This window comes from Solanum verrucosum, unplaced genomic scaffold, assembly GCF_900185275.1.
Source record: "Solanum verrucosum unplaced genomic scaffold, falcon-dt-bn FXZP01000049.1, whole genome shotgun sequence".
Lineage (NCBI taxonomy): Eukaryota > Viridiplantae > Streptophyta > Magnoliopsida > Solanales > Solanaceae > Solanum > Solanum verrucosum.
The window spans coordinates 1,701,953-1,719,908 of NW_026020221.1; the positions used below are offsets into that span (position 1 = coordinate 1,701,953).

Sequence of the window (17,956 nt, forward strand, 5' to 3'; positions counted from 1 at the left end):
CCCATTAAATCAACCAAAAAGTGGTTTTGTCCGACTCATGATGATGTGGATGGTAAGACTCTTGACCAAAGTATATGGATGAATACTTTATAGGTTAATTCAGATTTAAGCTTTACCGGTTTAATATTGAATTCATTATACTTTTTAAATTATATATAGGTTCATATATACCTGCTAATTATCGTAACTTTAGTATACTTTCACTTTTTTACGCATAAATTGATGTTCCGATTAATTTGAATTCACACTAAATATTATTTCCTCTATTTTATTTTATATGATATATTTTCTCTTCATTCCATCTCAAAAAGAATGTTATTTTACTATAATTGGAAACAATTTAATTTTTAAATTCTTTTTTTACCCTTAATGAAATGATTTATAATTACATAAATATTCAAGAACACAATTTTTTTTTAAAAAAAATTGTTTAAATCATGCCAAGTTAAATGGTACCACATAAAATGAGACAGAAATAGTAAACTTGACTTTAGTATGAATCAAGACAAACAAACTGAAACACGGAGTACCTGGTTTTAGTGTGAATATGGTTCTGATTTTGGTGGGGTAAGCCTAGACAAGCTACATATCTTTCGGTTTTCATATTAATATTTTTGCAACTTTTTGTTTCTCCATAGCCTATAAAAGCTCATTGATGCTGCTCCCTTTTTACTCTACAAAAACTTCTCATCCCTCTTTAGCTGGCCTCTGTTTTTAGACTGTGATCACTCAAATTTAGCAACTTCTGAACTATTTAGGATTGGTATTACTAGAAAAAAAAACCTTTTTTTATGTTTTGACAAACCATATAGTGACATTTTTTGCCTTGTAGGATTGAAAGGCAGTTTTGAACCCTTTTTTTTTTCCTGGAAGATGATTGAATTGTCCCAGGGATATTACATCTTATGTAAACTTACAAAATTCAGTGTAGCCAAAAGTTTTTATTTTTGGATATTTCAAATTTTCAATAGGTACATTTGAACACTTAGCTAAATTTCATATTGTAATTTGTGTGTAGTTAGCACTTGGAAATATTTACTTATATGGCAGGAATATCATTACCTCCCGGATTTCGTTTCCATCCAACTGATCAGGAATTGGTTGGATATTACCTGAAAAGGAAAACTGATGAACTTGAAATTGAGTTGGAAGTTATTCCAGTAATAAACTTGTACAAATTTGACCCATGGGACCTTCCAGGTATACATTCTTGATCACCCCTTTTTCTCTTGAAAAAACTTATCTAAGCATTGACAAATAACCTCACATAGATTGCATTAGGTAGACTGTCTACATTCACATACTAGGGGTGCGGTGCTTCCCCATATCCTGTGTAAAACTGAGATGCTTTGTGCATCGGGCTGCCCTTTTCATGGTGGACATGTCATTGTCTTCATGTTGTTGGAGCAAAAAGCTAAGAAATTGTGCTTTTGTTGTTTTCATGACAATTTGAACTGAAAATGAGTTGTTGCTTTATAGCTTATCTATTCTTTTTGTCTTGTCACAAGATGGAGTGCTCTGTGGGGCATCTCTATTTTCACACACATGCCCTACCCACATATCAAAAAGAAAAAGACAAACATGTCTAAAAGCATCTGGTTTCGGCTGATTCATACTTCTTGCTTATTCTGAACTTGGTATTTTGGGATATTGATAATAATCATGTCTTTGAGATGCAGAGAAATCTTTCTTGCCGAAACGTGATATGGAGTGGTACTTCTTCTGCTCTCGGGACAAGAAGTACCCGAATGGCTCGCGAACAAATCGAGCCACTAATTCTGGATACTGGAAAGCCACAGGGAAAGACAAGAAAGTTGTATGTAAGCCTGCAGTTGTAGGATACAGGAAGACACTAGTTTTTTACCGCGGAAGAGCTCCTCTTGGGGATAGAACTGATTGGGTAATGCATGAATATCGTCTCTGTGATGATGTTTCACAAGGCACTCATAGTTTCCAGGTAGTTGACAAATCTCAACATGAAGTTTTACAAACAAAAAATATCATGACCATAATATAAGTACTAATTTAAATTTCTTCAGGGTCCTTTTGCTCTTTGTCGTGTCATCAAGAGAAAGGACAACATTTCATCGAAGACGAGTGATGTTCATGGAGCTACAGTCTTTAAACAGCCTGAATGCAGTTCAAGTATCGAAGGTTTTACCTCAACGGTAGCCTTAAATGAACCCCTTGTCCTTTCTGATGACATGCCAACTCCAGCTACATACGTGTCCGGTAACAGCAACTATTCAACTCCTATTAATTCTCCCTATAAGACAACACAAGTAGAGGACTATGACTCTGCAAACCTCTGGATGTCTCAGAATAGGGTTCTTGATCCTTCAAAGGTATTGATGTTGTTCCTTTTTCTATGCATTGGTTCATTTTTTTCTGTGAACTTCATACTAATATTTTGGTGGCTGGATATAGGAATGCCCTCAAGGAAGAAGTATATCTGGAAACTATCCCCATGTGTTCTCAAACTCAACTTCATGGCAGCCAAGTGATCAATATGACTTCACATCAAGTTCATCTTTCCTGAATTTTAGAGGGGAAGTTGAACTTTCTGGTGATCTCAGTGGCTATGGCAATGTATCTCCCTTCTCAGTCCATGGAAGCTACATGGAGTTCTATGGCAATGAGGATATTTCATTTAAAGGTTATAACCAGAACGACTTATTGGGCAATCCAAATCTCTTCTGATGAACATTCGGGAACAGGATTTTGGGAAATTTTAATGGTGTATGGTCACATGAAGATAATATAAGTAGTCTGATGTAAAAATCTACTAAGAATAGGTAAATGCAACTAAATGTGCTACTGAAATAATCTAAAGTTGTTCTCTGAGACAACAGCTTTTTAATGTCTGTCTTAGAGTCATTCGATCTTATTACATCATCTTCGAGTTAGTTTCATAAGTTTAAATCTAGCTGGTGTTTTGTCATTGAAGTATGAGATACCAAGTGGTGATTGTTTTTCAATGATCTCACAGGAAAATGGTAAAGTTAGTAGCTGAATCTCTTAGATAGAATTAAGCCTCCATTACCTTCCTGATATGTATCAATGTTCTCATTCTGATCAATTCCATGTATGAATTTGTTATCAAGAAACAAAATTTAGGTGTGTTATTGACCATCAACTCTTATATATTTATATAAACATGTTACGGAAGTACTGATGTTCATCAGCAGAACTTCCTTTCTAGCATCTATTGATTCATCCCTTAAGCAACTATTGGTTGCATTATTCAAAGCTATTGAACTGTTTAAGCATATGTGACCAAGATTTAAGGGAAAAAACATTGTTTGAAGCTCTAAAAGGGTGAGTTGCCTGCTTATAACTGGATAACTAGCTAACCAAATGCACCTTGAGATTCATATGCCCAACTTGCTAAATTGTAGTTTGATAATGGCCTTGATAGCATCACTTGTACTCATAGGTATATGGATGAGATGCAAATTTAGACAAAATATGTATAGTCACTAATTTGGACTTTGTTTTGACTTCAACTGAGAAATTACTAGTGAGAAGCCCCAGGTACCAGGCAAACTGCTTCCATTCTTGGCTAAATTATTTTGCCAACATTCATCAGCTGATTTATTACAGGCAGAGTTTAGACTCAAGTGATCTCCTAAAAGATACACTTCCTCAACTTATTTGCATTATAAAGACTATATCTTGATACGATTGTGACAGTACCAACTTCCAAGTAATCATGATCAAGAATCTATAGCAAATGACATAGATGATATTGCTTTAGGGAACACAAAAGTAACTCACAAGCAAAGGATACAAGAAAGCAAGTTAGTAAAACGTTTGTTGAACTTTGTATCATTTTCTTAGGCACAACAAAATAAAATCTAGCAAGACGGCAAATGCAAACGAAGAGGTAATGAGCAGTTGCCCACATATTGGGAAATTGAAGGTCTATTTCCACACCAGATGTGTCAGTAACACCTTCAGGGGTGTTGATGAAACCCATTTTTCATAAGGCACCCCTTATCTGAAACCCACTGGCCTGACTAATCACACTGTTCTTTGACTAATAGAGAGGAAGGTAAAAGTTTTCAGTCATATTCAGTACGTGCTCATGACAGTAATTCATATATAATGATATTCTCAAGATTAAACAGTAATTATTTCTTGCCTCGGAAACATCTGATGCTGGAAGGAATCAAGGTAACTTAACTGATGAAGTTGATAAACCAATCAAGAAGAAATACAAAAGCAAGCCACATAAAAGTGAGAATCAATCAATTGCTACTTTATACCTCCTTGAACTCAACTTCAAAAGATGTCCTCCAAACTATTCCTCCTAACATTAACAAAGCTTTAGAAAAGTGTAATCAAAAGATCAGAAGCCATTAACTCAAAAAGAGAAAGAAAGATAGGTACACTAACTGATTAACCATTCGTCTTTCCCGCCCCCTATTAGTTCAGACATAATACCATAGGTAGATAGCTAGAGAGGAATCAACGAAGCGTGTCGCCCCTTTATCATTAAGCAAATAGTCTCTCAATAAATCTAGATCTCCTTTTTGGACTCATCTATGTTTTCTTTAATGTACTCTTCTATGTTTTCTTTAATGTACTCTTTTTGGCCCGTGCTTTAAAATAATGCTCCACTAGTTGGTCCCATTGAAGAATGATGGCAATATAATTATTTACAGTAAATAGTAAACATCTCCATCAGTAGCAAACTGGGAACATAGCAAACCAAAAGAACACATATCTCCAAATTAGCTACTGACTTAGCTGCTAGTTCACAGCAGGGGTGAATATAGACCATTTCTATCTGTATAGAGTCACTCAATTCATTCTTGAGTTGAATAACTTGAGAAATTAAATTTGGGAGAAACACAGAACAGAGAATCTATTGCAGCCATCTCTGTACAAAAAATGTGAAATTTACATTGCTACATCTTATGACCTGGTATATAAAGGTAGCATGGTGCACAAAGCATTCCGCGTTCATGCAGGGATCAGGGAAGGGCTACAGTCAAAGGGTCAGTGGCTGATTCCATCGCTCGAATCTGTGACCTATAGGTCACACAAGGACAACTTTACCATTGCTCCAAGGATTCCCTTCATTTTATGACCTAGTATATTAATTCATATTTTTCTAGTCACTTCCATCACTAAGACTTTTAATTAGTTTTGACATCCATTTTTGCCAAAAAGACCGAAAACTTCATGGAAAACAAGAAGAATCAATATAAGCTAGCAATTTGAGGACTACAAAACACAAGAACTTCATCAATAACAGCCTTAGACTCATCTCCAAACAATGATTCTTTACCATCAGGCCTTTTAGCATAAGAAAGTCCCAATCTTGACTTAGCTTGCCTTAAATCACCAACCCCAGAATTCGTATCAGGTCCAGCAAATCCACCCATGACAGGAGCCAATGGAGGACCAATGAGCAATCCATCAGCACCAAACTGTGGACCTCCTCTAGCATAATCAAATAGAGCAGCACCACTTCCCCCTACTTTAGGCAACATTATTGGTTTTTCAACATCTTCATCCCAATAAAAGAGAAATGCATCAAAAGTGTCGTAATAATCATCTGTGCTTCTGTAGCCTTCTGGATTAAATGCTCCAAACTTAAAGGCCTTTGTTGTGTAACCAATGATCACACATGGTCCTTTGAAATCAGATCTGTTATGGAATTCAGTTGCACTAAATCCATCCACTGATGCCTTATAGCAGCATTTCAGTTCCCTTCCTGCATATCGATCATCACCCAAAATAAAAATTAAAGAACATACATAAGCTCTTGTCAGTGGAAGATCTAACAATAGGATCGCGAATTCAACAGAACTCAATGTTTTGATGTCAAACACTATATATATTAACTTGATGGACTCAACCATTACAATTCTTAATACTGAACTCACTATAATATCTATTTTCCATGCCAACAATACTGAACTTGGATGAACCAGCAGCATTCAGGCAACATCCACCACTATTAATATAAATGTACGAGCACACCAAAATTAAGTATAGATAGTATTAGATACAAGGACAGAGCTAGAGAGAAAGCTACAAGTTCGACATAACTCAATAGCTTTAGTAGAAATCTTGTATTTGCGTTAAGAAATTCACTTAATATGTATAAATAACTTATCCGGAACCCAATAAGGTACTTTTTTTTAGAATTCATAACATATAATAAACTCAAAACATTGGTTCCACCTTTGGTTAGATATATATTTCAAGAATCCACAACGTCTAAATTCTGGATCCGCCTCTGAGTGTTGTTTTTTTTCATTTCTTTATCATGTAAAAGAGAAGGAAAAGAAGTACCTTTCAAGAATGTTTTGGTGAGGAGGGAAGGAGGAAAAGGGAGATCAAGATCATGATATGTAAATTGTGGCTTATCATCAGTCTTGTTATTTTTCCCAAAATTCCAGTTAAATAAGCTTCTTGTACAACATTTATTAAAATAAGGAGTGGATATAGAATTTAGTATTGCTATGGAACAACTCATGGCTGAAGCAGAGTGACCACTCTCCTTCCCTCACTTCTATTTCTCTTCATACATAATCTTATCCTCACACTATACGAAATTTGAAACTTGTGTGCCTCTACCTTTTAACTTATAAATTAATTCATTATATCAGATAATAAAAACATTGTCATTTTAAAAAAAAAAATGAAATCTTTTTATTTTTCTAGTACTTTTATGTTAGTTTTACATCATGATCTTATTTTTAAATAACATACATTTTCCTTCTTAGTCGGCTTAAAAAAGAATGACTCTTTTTCTTTTCTGACAACACTTTAATATAGCGTGACATGTTTAAGGCAAAAGATTAAAGGACATTTTGATACATTTGACATAACTTTAATTTAAAATCACAAGATTAAAAAGTCTTATTATTCAAATTCCGTATGAAGTCAAACTAAGTCATTCTTTTTGAAACGGTGGAGTGTTACTTATTTCCAGTTTCAGTCCAAATATCTTTCAACTTAAGTTTATAATTTTTAGTAGTTAAATCGATAAACAACATCAAGGGGTCCATAGCTCAGTGGTAGAGCATTTGACTGCAGATCAAGAGGTCACCGGTTCGAACCCGGTTGGGCCCTTCTGCCTATCTTTATTATTTTTAGGAAATTATGATTCTCTTCTCTAATGTCTTTTTTTTTTTCTTTTTCCGATCTCTTTGTTGCTATTCAAATTAGGTAGGGAATATCGTATCACCTACTTGAGCATAAGATTAACAACTCATCACATGTAGTCATGTACATAATTTAATTTTGAACATGGTATATAAAATTGTAAGTAAGTAGTATATCATTTATAATGAAAATAATTAAATACGTATAAAATATCCTCATCACTAACTAATGTATATATATCATTTGACTACTGAAAAAACGTAGCCACTAAAGTCTAGAGTACTCAATCTGCTGCTGTATGGGAGGAGGGGAACTCACTTTCCACTCTAGGATTATTATCACAACTTACATTAATAACCACATCATCATGACTAAATTCCTTAAATTGAGCTACCTTTCCCAATTCTACAACTTGTTCAATAACAAGATCAAGTCTTGCAACTGTCTCAACTAACAAAGATGCAAAGGCTGCAAATGGCAGGGCCTCCAAAAATTCCAAGCTAGTAATGCCATTCTTGCTTAATGTGGGCCTCAAAATCTTTTTATCACCCTCTTTCAACACATGGCTAAGTCCAAGACGAGCAGGATCGTCATTATTTACACTTGGTAAAGAGAGTAAAAAATCTTTACCAGATTTTTGCCTAGTGGCTAATGTTGCTAAGGCTAATAGTATGTTTGTATTACTATTAGTGCTAAGAAAGAGTCTTGGTTGGGATTTTAATACGTCGATGAGGTCTTGTAAGGCTTCATGGACATGGTTAGATGGGATTTCTGGGCAGTATTTACGACGATTTCGTATGCTATCCCCTAGTTCCTTTAGCGTCTTTGTCATTTCTCTGGCAAGTCGATTGCATGGATCTTTGAATAGTACTCGAACTGATTGAGGAGTCTACAAAAATAGTTATCAAGAAACACATTTAATTAAGAAAGTAACAAAAAAATTACATTTAATTTAATCTAGAGATCTAACACGTTAGATATATATAATTTAACATGTATATATAATTTTAATATAGAGGGATCTGGTGTACATAGAGTGTATGCAACATTTTAGGTAGAAAATTTTTTCCAATGTATTTCTAAATCTAGAAAACAATTTATTGCATAAAAAACTCTTTAGATTTCTAGGTAGCTAGATTCTAACTGTTTGTATGTTTAGCCTTCTTCAGAAGCTAGTAGCATCACACATTGCTCTTGTTGACTTAGTGAGCACAAAGATTAGGCATCACATGTAACATGTTGTACTTGTTGACTTAAAGAACACAAAATTTAAACAGATTTCTAAATGTGGCAACTTTTTTGTTGAGGTATTCTCTAGAGCTAAAAGGATATATAATTTTTTAAATTAATAGGTCTATCTGATTTACGAGAATAGTTTTGACTGGTCTTGAATTTTTAACCCTACTTACATCTTATGTGCAAAACACCAAATTGAACAAGTTTTGACTTCTGATCTTGAACGTTTCTCCATAAGGCAAGTAGGGGTCAAACAAGACCACACATTTTCAAGATCATTGGGTACACACGATTTTCTAGCACTAGAAGCCTAAAGAGATGGCGCACCCCCAACCCCACAAAATAATAATAATTAATTACCTTAATTTCAGTTTGCAGGCATCCATGTAGAGCTACTATTGTGTATCCAAAATGGCGAAGAACAGTCCCCAATTTAACATATTGCTGCCAGGAACAACTTCTTAAATATCTTGGCTCCCAGCTTGCATATAGTGCCTAATCCAATTCACATTTGATTTAATTTTCTAATTTGATTAATTCTAATAACTACATTAAATAGTACAAGACTCAGATAATTAATTAATTCTGGATATATAGCTTACCAAAGTTTCATCAGATGATTTGGAATCTAAAACAGCCTTGTAACCTTTGTAAATGGGATCCTCCATTTCCATTGAATAGTTTCTCACTTTTTCCTCTTGCTGATTAATAATACCGTCGCTAAAATACTCGTTAATGCAAACTGCAAGGTTTAATTAGTTGAAAAATCTCATCAATCTTCTATGTTACATGAATATTTAAGTTGATAATTATAGAAAATTTATTGTGTTTGTTCCATCTAATAAATTTTCCCTACCTTCTATTGATTTTGCTAAGCCTTCGAACTTGGCAACAGTCGATAAATGGAGGTCTTCTCCTGACCAAATTGGAAATATAAATAGGCTCATGAGGAGACAGATACCACATCCAATGGCTATGGTGTAAAATCGCTCATGCGCGATCTTCAACACGCTATCAACACGATAGCTTGACACTGTGATCAAGTTGAACGTCAAGAGGAATATCACCACACCATAGTCGTAATTTTTCTTTATGTGAGAGAAAAATCTCATGTATGTAGTCACGGCTCCTGAAGAATAGAAATAAAAATAATGTATCCACTACTTTTATTCAATTGAAAATTAATCATAAAATAAATAAATGATAATTGAATAAGTGAAAGCTTATTACCAACTAGAAAAACTGCGGTCCCAATGAAAGCAGCATGAAATATGTGGCCAGATTCATTGGCAATACGTTCGATCAAGAAAGCCAATAATCCTGCTAATAGTGTCCCTAGTCCTCTATTCAGCCCTTTATATAATGTTGCCCCTATATATCCAAAAAATTACAAAATAAATTACATAAATAAAAAACACTTGTCCATTCATATACTTAAACAACAATATGGAAATTTAAAATATGAGCACTTCAATCTCAAACAAGTTAAAATCGATTTAAAGAATCCTCACCGTCCATATTTTCCTCTTAAATTCAATCCAAGCCATCATCACACGAAACAAAAATAAAAAGTACTTCAATTTCTATCAGATTATCTTTACCTCATGTTGTAGCATGCTACATGTCTAAAGATTTACTTGTAAATATGTTTGACTGACCTGATAGTATAAAAATTCTTTACACTGACGATATAAATTAAAAAACTTCTAGAGAGATCTAGCATAAGATCTAAAGCACATTACCTGTTGTGAATTCAAGAACAACCACCACAGTCATGACAGCCCAAATAGCATTTTCTCCGATGCCTTTGAACAATGGCTCCATTAAATATAACAAGGAGACCAATGACAAGGAGATTCCAACTTTTAGTGAGTGAATAACCCTTCTTTTATCTTCTTTCCCTACTTTCCAAATTTTTCTACATGTTAATCTTCCCAACCTCTTTATTTTCTCCACAACATCACCATTATTCAAGCAGAAAGAATTATTTTTTCCACTCATAACCTCCATTTCATAAAGATGAACCACTAGCTATGCTGCAGGAATTTTGGGAATATCTTGTACCACCCCACCTTTATTTATATATGGAAAGAAGGGTATATGTTACTTTATATAGAAGGTGGATTAACAGGCTTCCTAATAAAGTCAAAAAAAGAGAAGCAAAATGAATTTGGTGGAAAGATAAGTTTACCTACTTAGAGTTAGTTTGGCAGTATCTATTAGAGGAAATAATACATCTAATATGTATTCGTTTTGGTATTATTAATCTCTTATTTGATATGTAATTTGTCAATCTATATATAACTAATTACACCCTTTTTGATATTACCCTATGTATAATTAATAGATAGCATTAGCAATATAAGAGTTTTTACTATAGGCATGGTTAGAGACACAAACACCTTTACAACTCTAGAAGCGGATATTTTTGTAAATAAATATTTATTTTAAAATTATGCACGGCATGTTATTTTTATCAGACTTGACCAAACATTTAATAAGAAATAATGTCGACATAACTAATTTTTGCATTACTAACCTCCTGCCCAATATTACTAATACACTACAATATTCAACACTGTTCTTATACAATATCCTACCAAACGATTGATGTTGGTAAAAGAAACACCAAACTAATAATTAACCTTCATAATGTAATATGAGATCAAATGATTATGAAGAATGAGAGGTCCATTTGGAAGACGTAGGATAGTTGAATTAAGTCAAAAGAAACCAAAACTACTTGGACTAATACGCCAGCTAATCTATAAACCAGCTAATTAAATTATGAAGGTACGTGTCAAAATAAGCAAGTACAGGCGGTGCCTCTGTTGGTAAACCAAACTAATTTGGTGTGTTGCGCTCTAATAATTTCAATGGGTTCAAATTGCAGGGGACACCCCAATTCAAGTTATTTCACGCCATTCATAGGATTCAATGAATAATGAAATTCAATTCTATTATATATAAAATATGATGAATATGTTTTTATAAATATTACTCCTTTCATCACATATTATTTGCCCTTTTCTTTTCAGATCCCTTAAAAAAAATCATAAATGAATAAGATATTCTTACTAAATTTAAGTCTATCCAATTTTAACATTTAAGAAAAACTATCTCACAAATTTTTTAGCGCCACAATATATTACTTTCGTTATATATACGGTACTTGGTTTTTCATTCACCAAAAAAAAAAAAAAAATTGTCTTCACAAACTAAATTTCTGCCAATTTAAAATCAATATTTAGATAAGTTGTTTTAGGAAGAGAAAACATTGTAAAACATAAAAATAGAATTTCAAGCATCTAGATATTAGATAAAAAGTATTGATAGAACGTTTTAAAAAAGGTGGTACTTTTAGCTTTGACGCACTCCTTAAGAAATTGCTCATTTCTACAAAAACATAATTTTACTGACCTATCTTCATAAATAACTTCAAAAATATGTAGCTATTTACAAGTAGTTTATTGCTTGTGTCTTTTAATTTGGGCACCCCCTTAAAATATTGTTCATTCCTATCTCCTAGAAAGCGAAATGTAATTTTACTTGCTTATCATCATAAATACTTGAAAAATATATAATTTTCTAATAGTTTATTGGTTATGTAAACATCTCTTTATACACAGGAAAAAATCCACATCATGATTTTCTAATCCTTCATTAAATTTTCTTAATTTTATGTCATTTTTACGAAAAAAATATTTTTAAAAAGCCGTGAATAATCAAAGTAAAAGTACGAAAAATTAGAAATAGGAAAAAAAAAAAAAAAGACGTGGTCGGCAGGATTCGAACCTGCGCGGGCAAAGCCCACATGATTTCTAGTCATGCCCGATAACCACTCCGGCACGACCACTTGATGATGTTAATTAATGAAGATAATATATTAATGAGTTTACATAAACATGGGCACACGTAATTAGATATATTTCATATAAATCCTAGCGATTTAAATATTATTGAATAAAAAAATTAAATGTATTAAAATGACTTTGCAGGGCGATGTGGCAGCTTACAAGACTTGGGAGTTGGCATGACAGACACGTAGCAGCACTCGTAGAGAGTCCAACCGCCTTTCTGTAGCTAGAAAGCTTCTTTACGCACCGTATTTATAATTTCGCTGCAATGAACATCTTCAATATATATTCAGTTAATGAATTACTAAATTCCAATCAAGTACAAAGAAGAAAATGCACTCAGTAAAGGAGAAAGTAAGCAACGCAGCTGCCGCTGGTAAAGAGCACGTTGATATTCTCAAAGCCAAAGCCGAAGAAAAGGTCACAATAATATATACTCCAACCTACTCTATTATTTACTTGTTTAATAGATCAAATAATTTGTTTAAAATCTACTGAACTTGAATTATATCTAGAAAGTAACTCAAAATTCTGGATCCGATTCCGCGTAAAATATTCGCCGTGTTAATTAATAACAGGCAGAGAAAGCAGTAGCAAGGACAAGGGAAGAGAAAAGAATAGCAGAAGAGGTGAGAAAAGCAAAAGAAGCAGAAGCAAAGATGGAGCTGCATCAAGCGAAAGCACGTCATGCAGCGGAGACGCTGCAATCGAAGCAATCTCATCTTATAGGGCCTCACGGCCACCATCACGGTACTCATACGGTTGGTGTTCATCAAGGCCAGCAAAATCCAGTGGTCGGTAGTACCATTCCAACTACTGGTACCGTTGCTCCAACCTATCCTCTTGGAGGTTACCCTCCTTCGCATGGCCATATCTAAATTGGAGACATATATTTAGCAGCATCCTGTAATAGTTGCTTGTTGATTAGTGTGTAATTTCAGTTGTTTTCTTTGTAATGATTGCTTTTGGAATAAATGGAGGAAGGCCCTTTCGTTTTTTAGCTAGCTATTAGCTCCATTGATAAGAATATGACTTACGGGTGTGTTTGTTAGGAAGAAAATGTTTTCTTGGAAAACAAGTTGATTTTTGATTTATTTTCTCATGTTTGGTTAATGAGTAGAAAATATTTTTCGAAATTTTTTTTTAGTGTTTGATTTATGAATGAAAAATGTTTTTGAATTTTTTTTTTTTTTACTAGAGTAGAAAATAATTGTTGAAATTGAAAATATTTTTTAAAAACAAACTTAACTTTTTTTTGGGGCTGGGGCTGGGCTGGTAGAGGGTGGGTGGGGGGTCGAGGGTAGGGGTGAAAAATTGAAATTTTGAAGTAAAAAATACTTTTTAAAACAAACTTAAAACTTTTTTGGGGGTGGGGGGCTGGTAGGAGGTGGGTGGGGGGTGGGGGGCTGGTAGGGCGTGGATGGGGGGTCGAGGGTAGGGGTGAAAAATTGAAATTAAAGTTAAAAATATTTTTTAAAAACAAACTTAATTTTTTTTTGGGGGTGGGGGTGCTGGTAGGGCGGAGGGGGTCGAGGGTAGGGGTGAAAAAAATGAAATTTTGATGTCGAAAATATTTTTTAAAAACAAACTTAATTTTTTTTTTTGGGGGGCTGGTACGGGGTGGGTGGGTGCGTGGGGGTGGGGGATCGAGGGTGGGGTGAAAAAAATGAAATTTTGAAGTCGAAAATATTTTTCTAAAAACAAACTTAAAATTTTTTTGGGGAGTGGGGGGCTGGTAGGGTGGGAGGGTCGAGGGTAGGGGTGAAAAAAATGAAATTTTGAAGTCGAAAATATTTTTTGAAAACAAACTTAAATTTTTTTTTGGGGAGTAGGGGGGCTGATGGGGTGGGTGGAGGCTGGGTAGAGGGTCGAGGTTAAGGGTGAAAAAATAAATAAAAAAATTAAAAAAATAAACTTAAATTTTTTTTTTTGAAGGGGGTGGGATAGGGGGCTGGGGGGCGAGGGTAGGAGGTGGTGGTGTAAAAAAATAAAAAATTGAAATTAGAAATATCTTTTAAAAACAACTTTTAATATTTTTTTGGGAGGGGTGGTGGTAGGGGGTAGGGGTAGGGGTGAGGGTGGGGTAAAAATATTGAATTTAAAAACAAACTTTAAATTATTTTTTTTGGGGGTGGTTGGAGGCGCTGGTTTGAGGATAGAGACCAAATAAATTGATTTTTTCAACACTTTTTTTTTTTAATTGAAAGTTGGAAGAGAGTTTTGGAAAATGTTTTCCTTAAGTTTTGAAGGGAAGTCATTTTCCTTAAATTTGAGGAAAATGAGTTGATTTGGAAAATATTTTCCAAAACATTTAACCCAACCAAACATGAGAAAATTGGTTAGGGAATTTTCTAACCAATTTCCCTTGCACATGTTAGGGAATTTTTTTTTTACTATAATGAAATCAGTTGTGACCCTCGTCTAGTCAGGACCGTCTCAATAAAATTTGGAATATTATTGAGAGAGTTAAAAAAGAAAGTTAGTTAGAAGTACCTTCAAGAAGTTAGTTAGAAGGACTTTCAAGAAGTTAGTTACAAAAGGTTAAGTAAGTTAGTTAGTCAATAACAAGTTGTATAAATACAGGTCATTAGGCGTTGTGAATGTCATTCAATAATAATCAAGATCTTCATCTTCTTAAATCATTTTGCCTTCTATTTTGTATAACTTCATGGTATCAGAGTTGGTGATAAAAGTCTAAAGAAGTCATCTGTGTATTACGTCTGATCATAATATGAAGAATTTTGTTTCATCTGGAGAATTCTGTTCGTCATGAAGATCAGAATCTGGAGAATTTTGTTTCATCTAGAGAATTATGTTTGTCTTGATAAGTCTGTTTAGCTTCTGGAAATCAATCTAAAGAAGAAGAAAGATTACAAACATGACTCAAGGGGTAACTGGTGGACAGACAACTGGAACAGTAGTGTTGGTGGAATTTCTGGAAATCCAAGATCCATTCCAGCTATGTCGATGAGTCAAGGGGTTGATTATAATCATCCTCTGTTCTTGAGTCTTGCTGATATCAGCAGCGTGAATCTGATCTCATTCCAACTTATAGGTATCAAGAAATATACCTTGTGGAGTAGGTAAATTAGGTTGGCATTACTTGGAAGAAACAAAATTGGTTTGGTAGATGGATCTTGTAAACAAGATGATGTGAGTGCAGAACTAAGAGGTCAGTGGGGGAGGGTTAATGCCATCGTTCTCTCATGGCTTCTAAATTCAGTGTCTAAAAGTTTGTTAGGAGGAGTCGCATTTGCATCATCAGCTTAGAGTGTGTGGAATGACTTAAAAGAAAGATTTGATCATTTAGATGGATCAAGAACCTTCAGTCTACACAAAGAAATAGCAATATTACAATAGGGCACTGATTCTGTGTCAGCATATTTTACAAAGCTTAAAACCCTGTGGGATGAATTTGAGGCCTTGGTGCCACCTCCTGGATGTAATTGTGAAAAAGCAAGAGGGTTTGTGGATCATCTAAATAGACAAAAGTTGTATCAGTTTTTGATGGGACTGAATGAGTCGTTTGGACAGGCTAGAAGTCAGATCTTGTTGATGAGTCCCATTCTTCCAGTGAATCAAGCATATGCTATGATAGTAAGTGATGAATGTCAAAAGATGACATCTAGTAGGTTGAGTACATGGTTAAGTTTTATAAGTGGTTCTGGAGTGGATCCTCTGGCAATGTATTCAAGAACTGGAGGAGGTCCTAGTGCACAAGGGTTTAACAAATTCAAGAAGAATTTTTTAGTTGTGTGTGACTTTTGCAGATGCAAGGGACACACTAAGCATCAATGTTATAAGCTCAAGTCTAAAAGAAAAGTGAGTAATAGTACATGAAATGAAGCGTATATGGTTGGAAATGAATTTAACAACACAAGAAAGGGTGGTTATGAGAATGTGTCTGATGAAGTATCTTTCAACTATGGAAATAATACTATTGTGCCTGTGAAGAACCATATGAGCAACATAGAGGAATGTTCAAATCAGTTGCAAGGGTGCAATTTCACTAAAGATCTGTATCATCAAATTCTGCAAATGCTAAAGCAGAATCAAGGATGTGGGTAAAAAACAGAAGATATAACTCATGCTCATGAAACTCAGGTCAATACTGCAGGTAAAGCCTTGTTGGTTTCTAAAAATAACCAGGTCGGGATCATAGATACATGAGCATCTAATCATATGGTGTCAAATATAAATATGCTTACTGATGAGTCTATTGTTAAGATCAAAGAGCCAAAACCTGTATACTTACCAACTGGAGAAGTATCATATGTGTCTCATACATGGTTATGTCACATATCTTCAAGAAGTGTGATTACAAATGTGTATCACATACCAGAATTTAAATACAATTCACTATCAGTATGTAAGGTAACCAAGGAGTTGAATTGTTCAGTTACTTTCTACCCATATTTTTGTGTGTTTCAGGAGCTTTGCACTGGCAAGGTGAGGGAAGTTGGTAAAGAAGATGATGGCTTATACTTGCTACTAAGGAACTTGACACAAGATCAGTTAAAGCACAAGTCATTTACTGTACCTGTTAAAAGCTAGAGATACAAAATTATAGCAAAAGAAGTGAATGTATGGCACAAGAGGCTAGGACATGGAGCAACACATATTTTGAGTAAAGTTTTTCCTGTTAATTCAGGAGTAGTGAATAAAGTGCTAAGTGAGTGTACAGTCTGTCCTTGTGCAAAACAAACCAGGAATGTGTTTCCAATTAGTAGTATTAAAAGTAGTCAAATTTTTGATTTGATTCATTTGGATGTGTGGGGTCCATACAAACAAACAACTTTTGATGGTAACAAGTTCTTTCTTACAGTTGTTGATGATTTCTCATGGATGACTTGGTTATTTTTGTTAAAAAGTAAAGCAGATGTGTGTGTAGCCTTAGATTATTTTCTGAGATTTGTTAAGACACAATTTGATAAAATGGTAAGGATGGTAAGGTCTGACAATGGAACTGAATTTATGAACTCTGTGTGTGCTACTTTGTTTAAGGAAAGAGGTATAGTTTATCAGAGATCATGTCCACAACAAAATGGAGTTGCTGAAAGGAAGCATAGGCATCTCTTAGAGGTAACTAGGGCTCTAAGGTTTCAGGGTCAAATTCCTTTAACTTATTGGGTCAGTGTGTTCTTGCAGCTGCTTACTTGATAAATAGGATACCTAGCAGAGTTCTGAGAGGTAAATCTCCATATGAAAGGATGTATGGGAGTAAGCCTATGCTATCTCATCTAAGAGTATTAAGTTGTTTGTGCTATGCTAAGGTGTTAACTGAGAGTGATAAAGTAGCATCCAGAACAAAGGCTGCAGTACATATGGGTTACTCAGAAACACAGAAAGGTTATATCTTGTTAGATTTGACATCCAGTAGTATTTTTGTGAGTAGAGATGTTATATTCAGAGAGTCAATCTTTCCTTTCATAACTTTTGTAGATGAAAGGAGATAAGATCCATTTGTTAATAACTTAGATAGTGACATGCTGAACACAAGATGGAAGTCTGTAAATGATGAAATGATTGACAAAGAAAGGGTTGATCATAGGTGTTTACAAGAAGTTCAATGTGATAAAGAAGTAAACATCAATTTGACTGATAATAGTGAACAAGATACAGTGGAAGAGACAGTTCAAGGTCATGGTTCTGTACCTCAAGATTCTCAACCAGTGGTGAATAGAAGATCTACAAGAGGAGTTCATCCACCAGTTTGGATGAAAGATTTTGTGTCTCTA

General features: G+C 34.4%; 5 protein-coding genes and 2 non-coding genes across 7 annotated transcripts in view; 3 read left to right on the top strand and 4 right to left on the bottom strand.

The window, feature by feature from the left end:
- LOC125831618 (E3 ubiquitin-protein ligase BOI-like) overlaps window positions 1-16,097 on the bottom strand; it is a 236,953-nt gene extending 220,856 nt beyond the window's left edge. Inside the window, exon 1 of the mRNA XM_049510787.1 lies at window positions 16,092-16,097. The gene's annotated coding sequence lies outside the window, so the exon portion shown is untranslated. The remainder of the gene's footprint in view (window positions 1-16,091) is intronic.
- LOC125831619 (NAC domain-containing protein 71-like) lies at window positions 717-2,700 on the top strand. Its single transcript, XM_049510788.1, has 4 exons — window positions 717-1,200; window positions 1,680-1,957; window positions 2,040-2,345; window positions 2,428-2,700. Exons 1-4 carry the CDS (start codon window positions 1,044-1,046, stop codon window positions 2,698-2,700), a joined length of 1,014 nt encoding a protein of 337 aa, XP_049366745.1. The 5' UTR covers window positions 717-1,043.
- LOC125831632 (uncharacterized) lies at window positions 5,183-6,560 on the bottom strand. The gene is made up of 2 exons (XM_049510803.1): window positions 6,310-6,560; window positions 5,183-5,725 (listed from the first exon to the last, which is right to left on the bottom strand). Exons 1-2 carry the CDS (start codon window positions 6,491-6,493, stop codon window positions 5,208-5,210), a joined length of 702 nt encoding a protein of 233 aa, XP_049366760.1. The 5' UTR covers window positions 6,494-6,560; the 3' UTR covers window positions 5,183-5,207.
- Window positions 7,021-7,092, top strand: TRNAC-GCA (transfer RNA cysteine (anticodon GCA)). Its single transcript has one exon. It is a non-coding gene; the product is annotated as a tRNA-Cys (tRNA).
- Window positions 7,409-10,389, bottom strand: LOC125831597 (aluminum-activated malate transporter 12-like). The gene is made up of 6 exons (XM_049510766.1): window positions 10,104-10,389; window positions 9,592-9,732; window positions 9,218-9,490; window positions 8,964-9,103; window positions 8,722-8,856; window positions 7,409-8,014 (listed from the first exon to the last, which is right to left on the bottom strand). The coding sequence occupies exons 1-6, from the start codon at window positions 10,369-10,371 to the stop codon at window positions 7,409-7,411; spliced, it is 1,563 nt and encodes a 520-aa protein (XP_049366723.1). The 5' UTR covers window positions 10,372-10,389.
- Window positions 12,136-12,217, bottom strand: TRNAS-AGA (transfer RNA serine (anticodon AGA)). Its single transcript has one exon. It is a non-coding gene; the product is annotated as a tRNA-Ser (tRNA).
- On the top strand, window positions 12,534-13,096 carry LOC125831650 (late embryogenesis abundant protein 6-like). Its single transcript, XM_049510823.1, has 2 exons — window positions 12,534-12,638; window positions 12,797-13,096. The coding sequence occupies exons 1-2, from the start codon at window positions 12,552-12,554 to the stop codon at window positions 13,094-13,096; spliced, it is 387 nt and encodes a 128-aa protein (XP_049366780.1). The 5' UTR covers window positions 12,534-12,551.
- Window positions 16,098-17,956: the final 1,859 nt, after the last annotated feature.

Excerpts from the sequence above, each read along its gene's own strand:
- LOC125831619 (XM_049510788.1), top strand. The coding sequence starts at position 1,044 with ATGGCAGGAATATCATTACCTCCCGGATTTCGTTTCCATCCAACTGAT. Across the intron at positions 1,201-1,679 it reads TGACCCATGGGACCTTCCAG|AGAAATCTTTCTTGCCGAAA; the intron begins GTATACATTCTT and ends TTTGAGATGCAG. Across the intron at positions 2,346-2,427 it reads GGGTTCTTGATCCTTCAAAG|GAATGCCCTCAAGGAAGAAG; the intron begins GTATTGATGTTG and ends GGCTGGATATAG.
- LOC125831632 (XM_049510803.1), bottom strand. The coding sequence starts at position 6,493 with ATGAGTTGTTCCATAGCAATACTAAATTCTATATCCACTCCTTATTTT. Across the intron at positions 5,726-6,309 it reads CACCAAAACATTCTTGAAAG|GAAGGGAACTGAAATGCTGC; the intron begins GTACTTCTTTTC and ends ATCGATATGCAG.
- LOC125831597 (XM_049510766.1), bottom strand. The coding sequence starts at position 10,371 with ATGGAGGTTATGAGTGGAAAAAATAATTCTTTCTGCTTGAATAATGGT. Across the intron at positions 9,104-9,217 it reads CTTAGCAAAATCAATAGAAG|TTTGCATTAACGAGTATTTT; the intron begins GTAGGGAAAATT and ends TAAACCTTGCAG. Across the intron at positions 8,015-8,721 it reads GCCTGCAAACTGAAATTAAG|ACTCCTCAATCAGTTCGAGT; the intron begins GTAATTAATTAT and ends CTATTTTTGTAG.
- LOC125831650 (XM_049510823.1), top strand. The coding sequence starts at position 12,552 with ATGCACTCAGTAAAGGAGAAAGTAAGCAACGCAGCTGCCGCTGGTAAA. Across the intron at positions 12,639-12,796 it reads AAGCCAAAGCCGAAGAAAAG|GCAGAGAAAGCAGTAGCAAG; the intron begins GTCACAATAATA and ends AATTAATAACAG.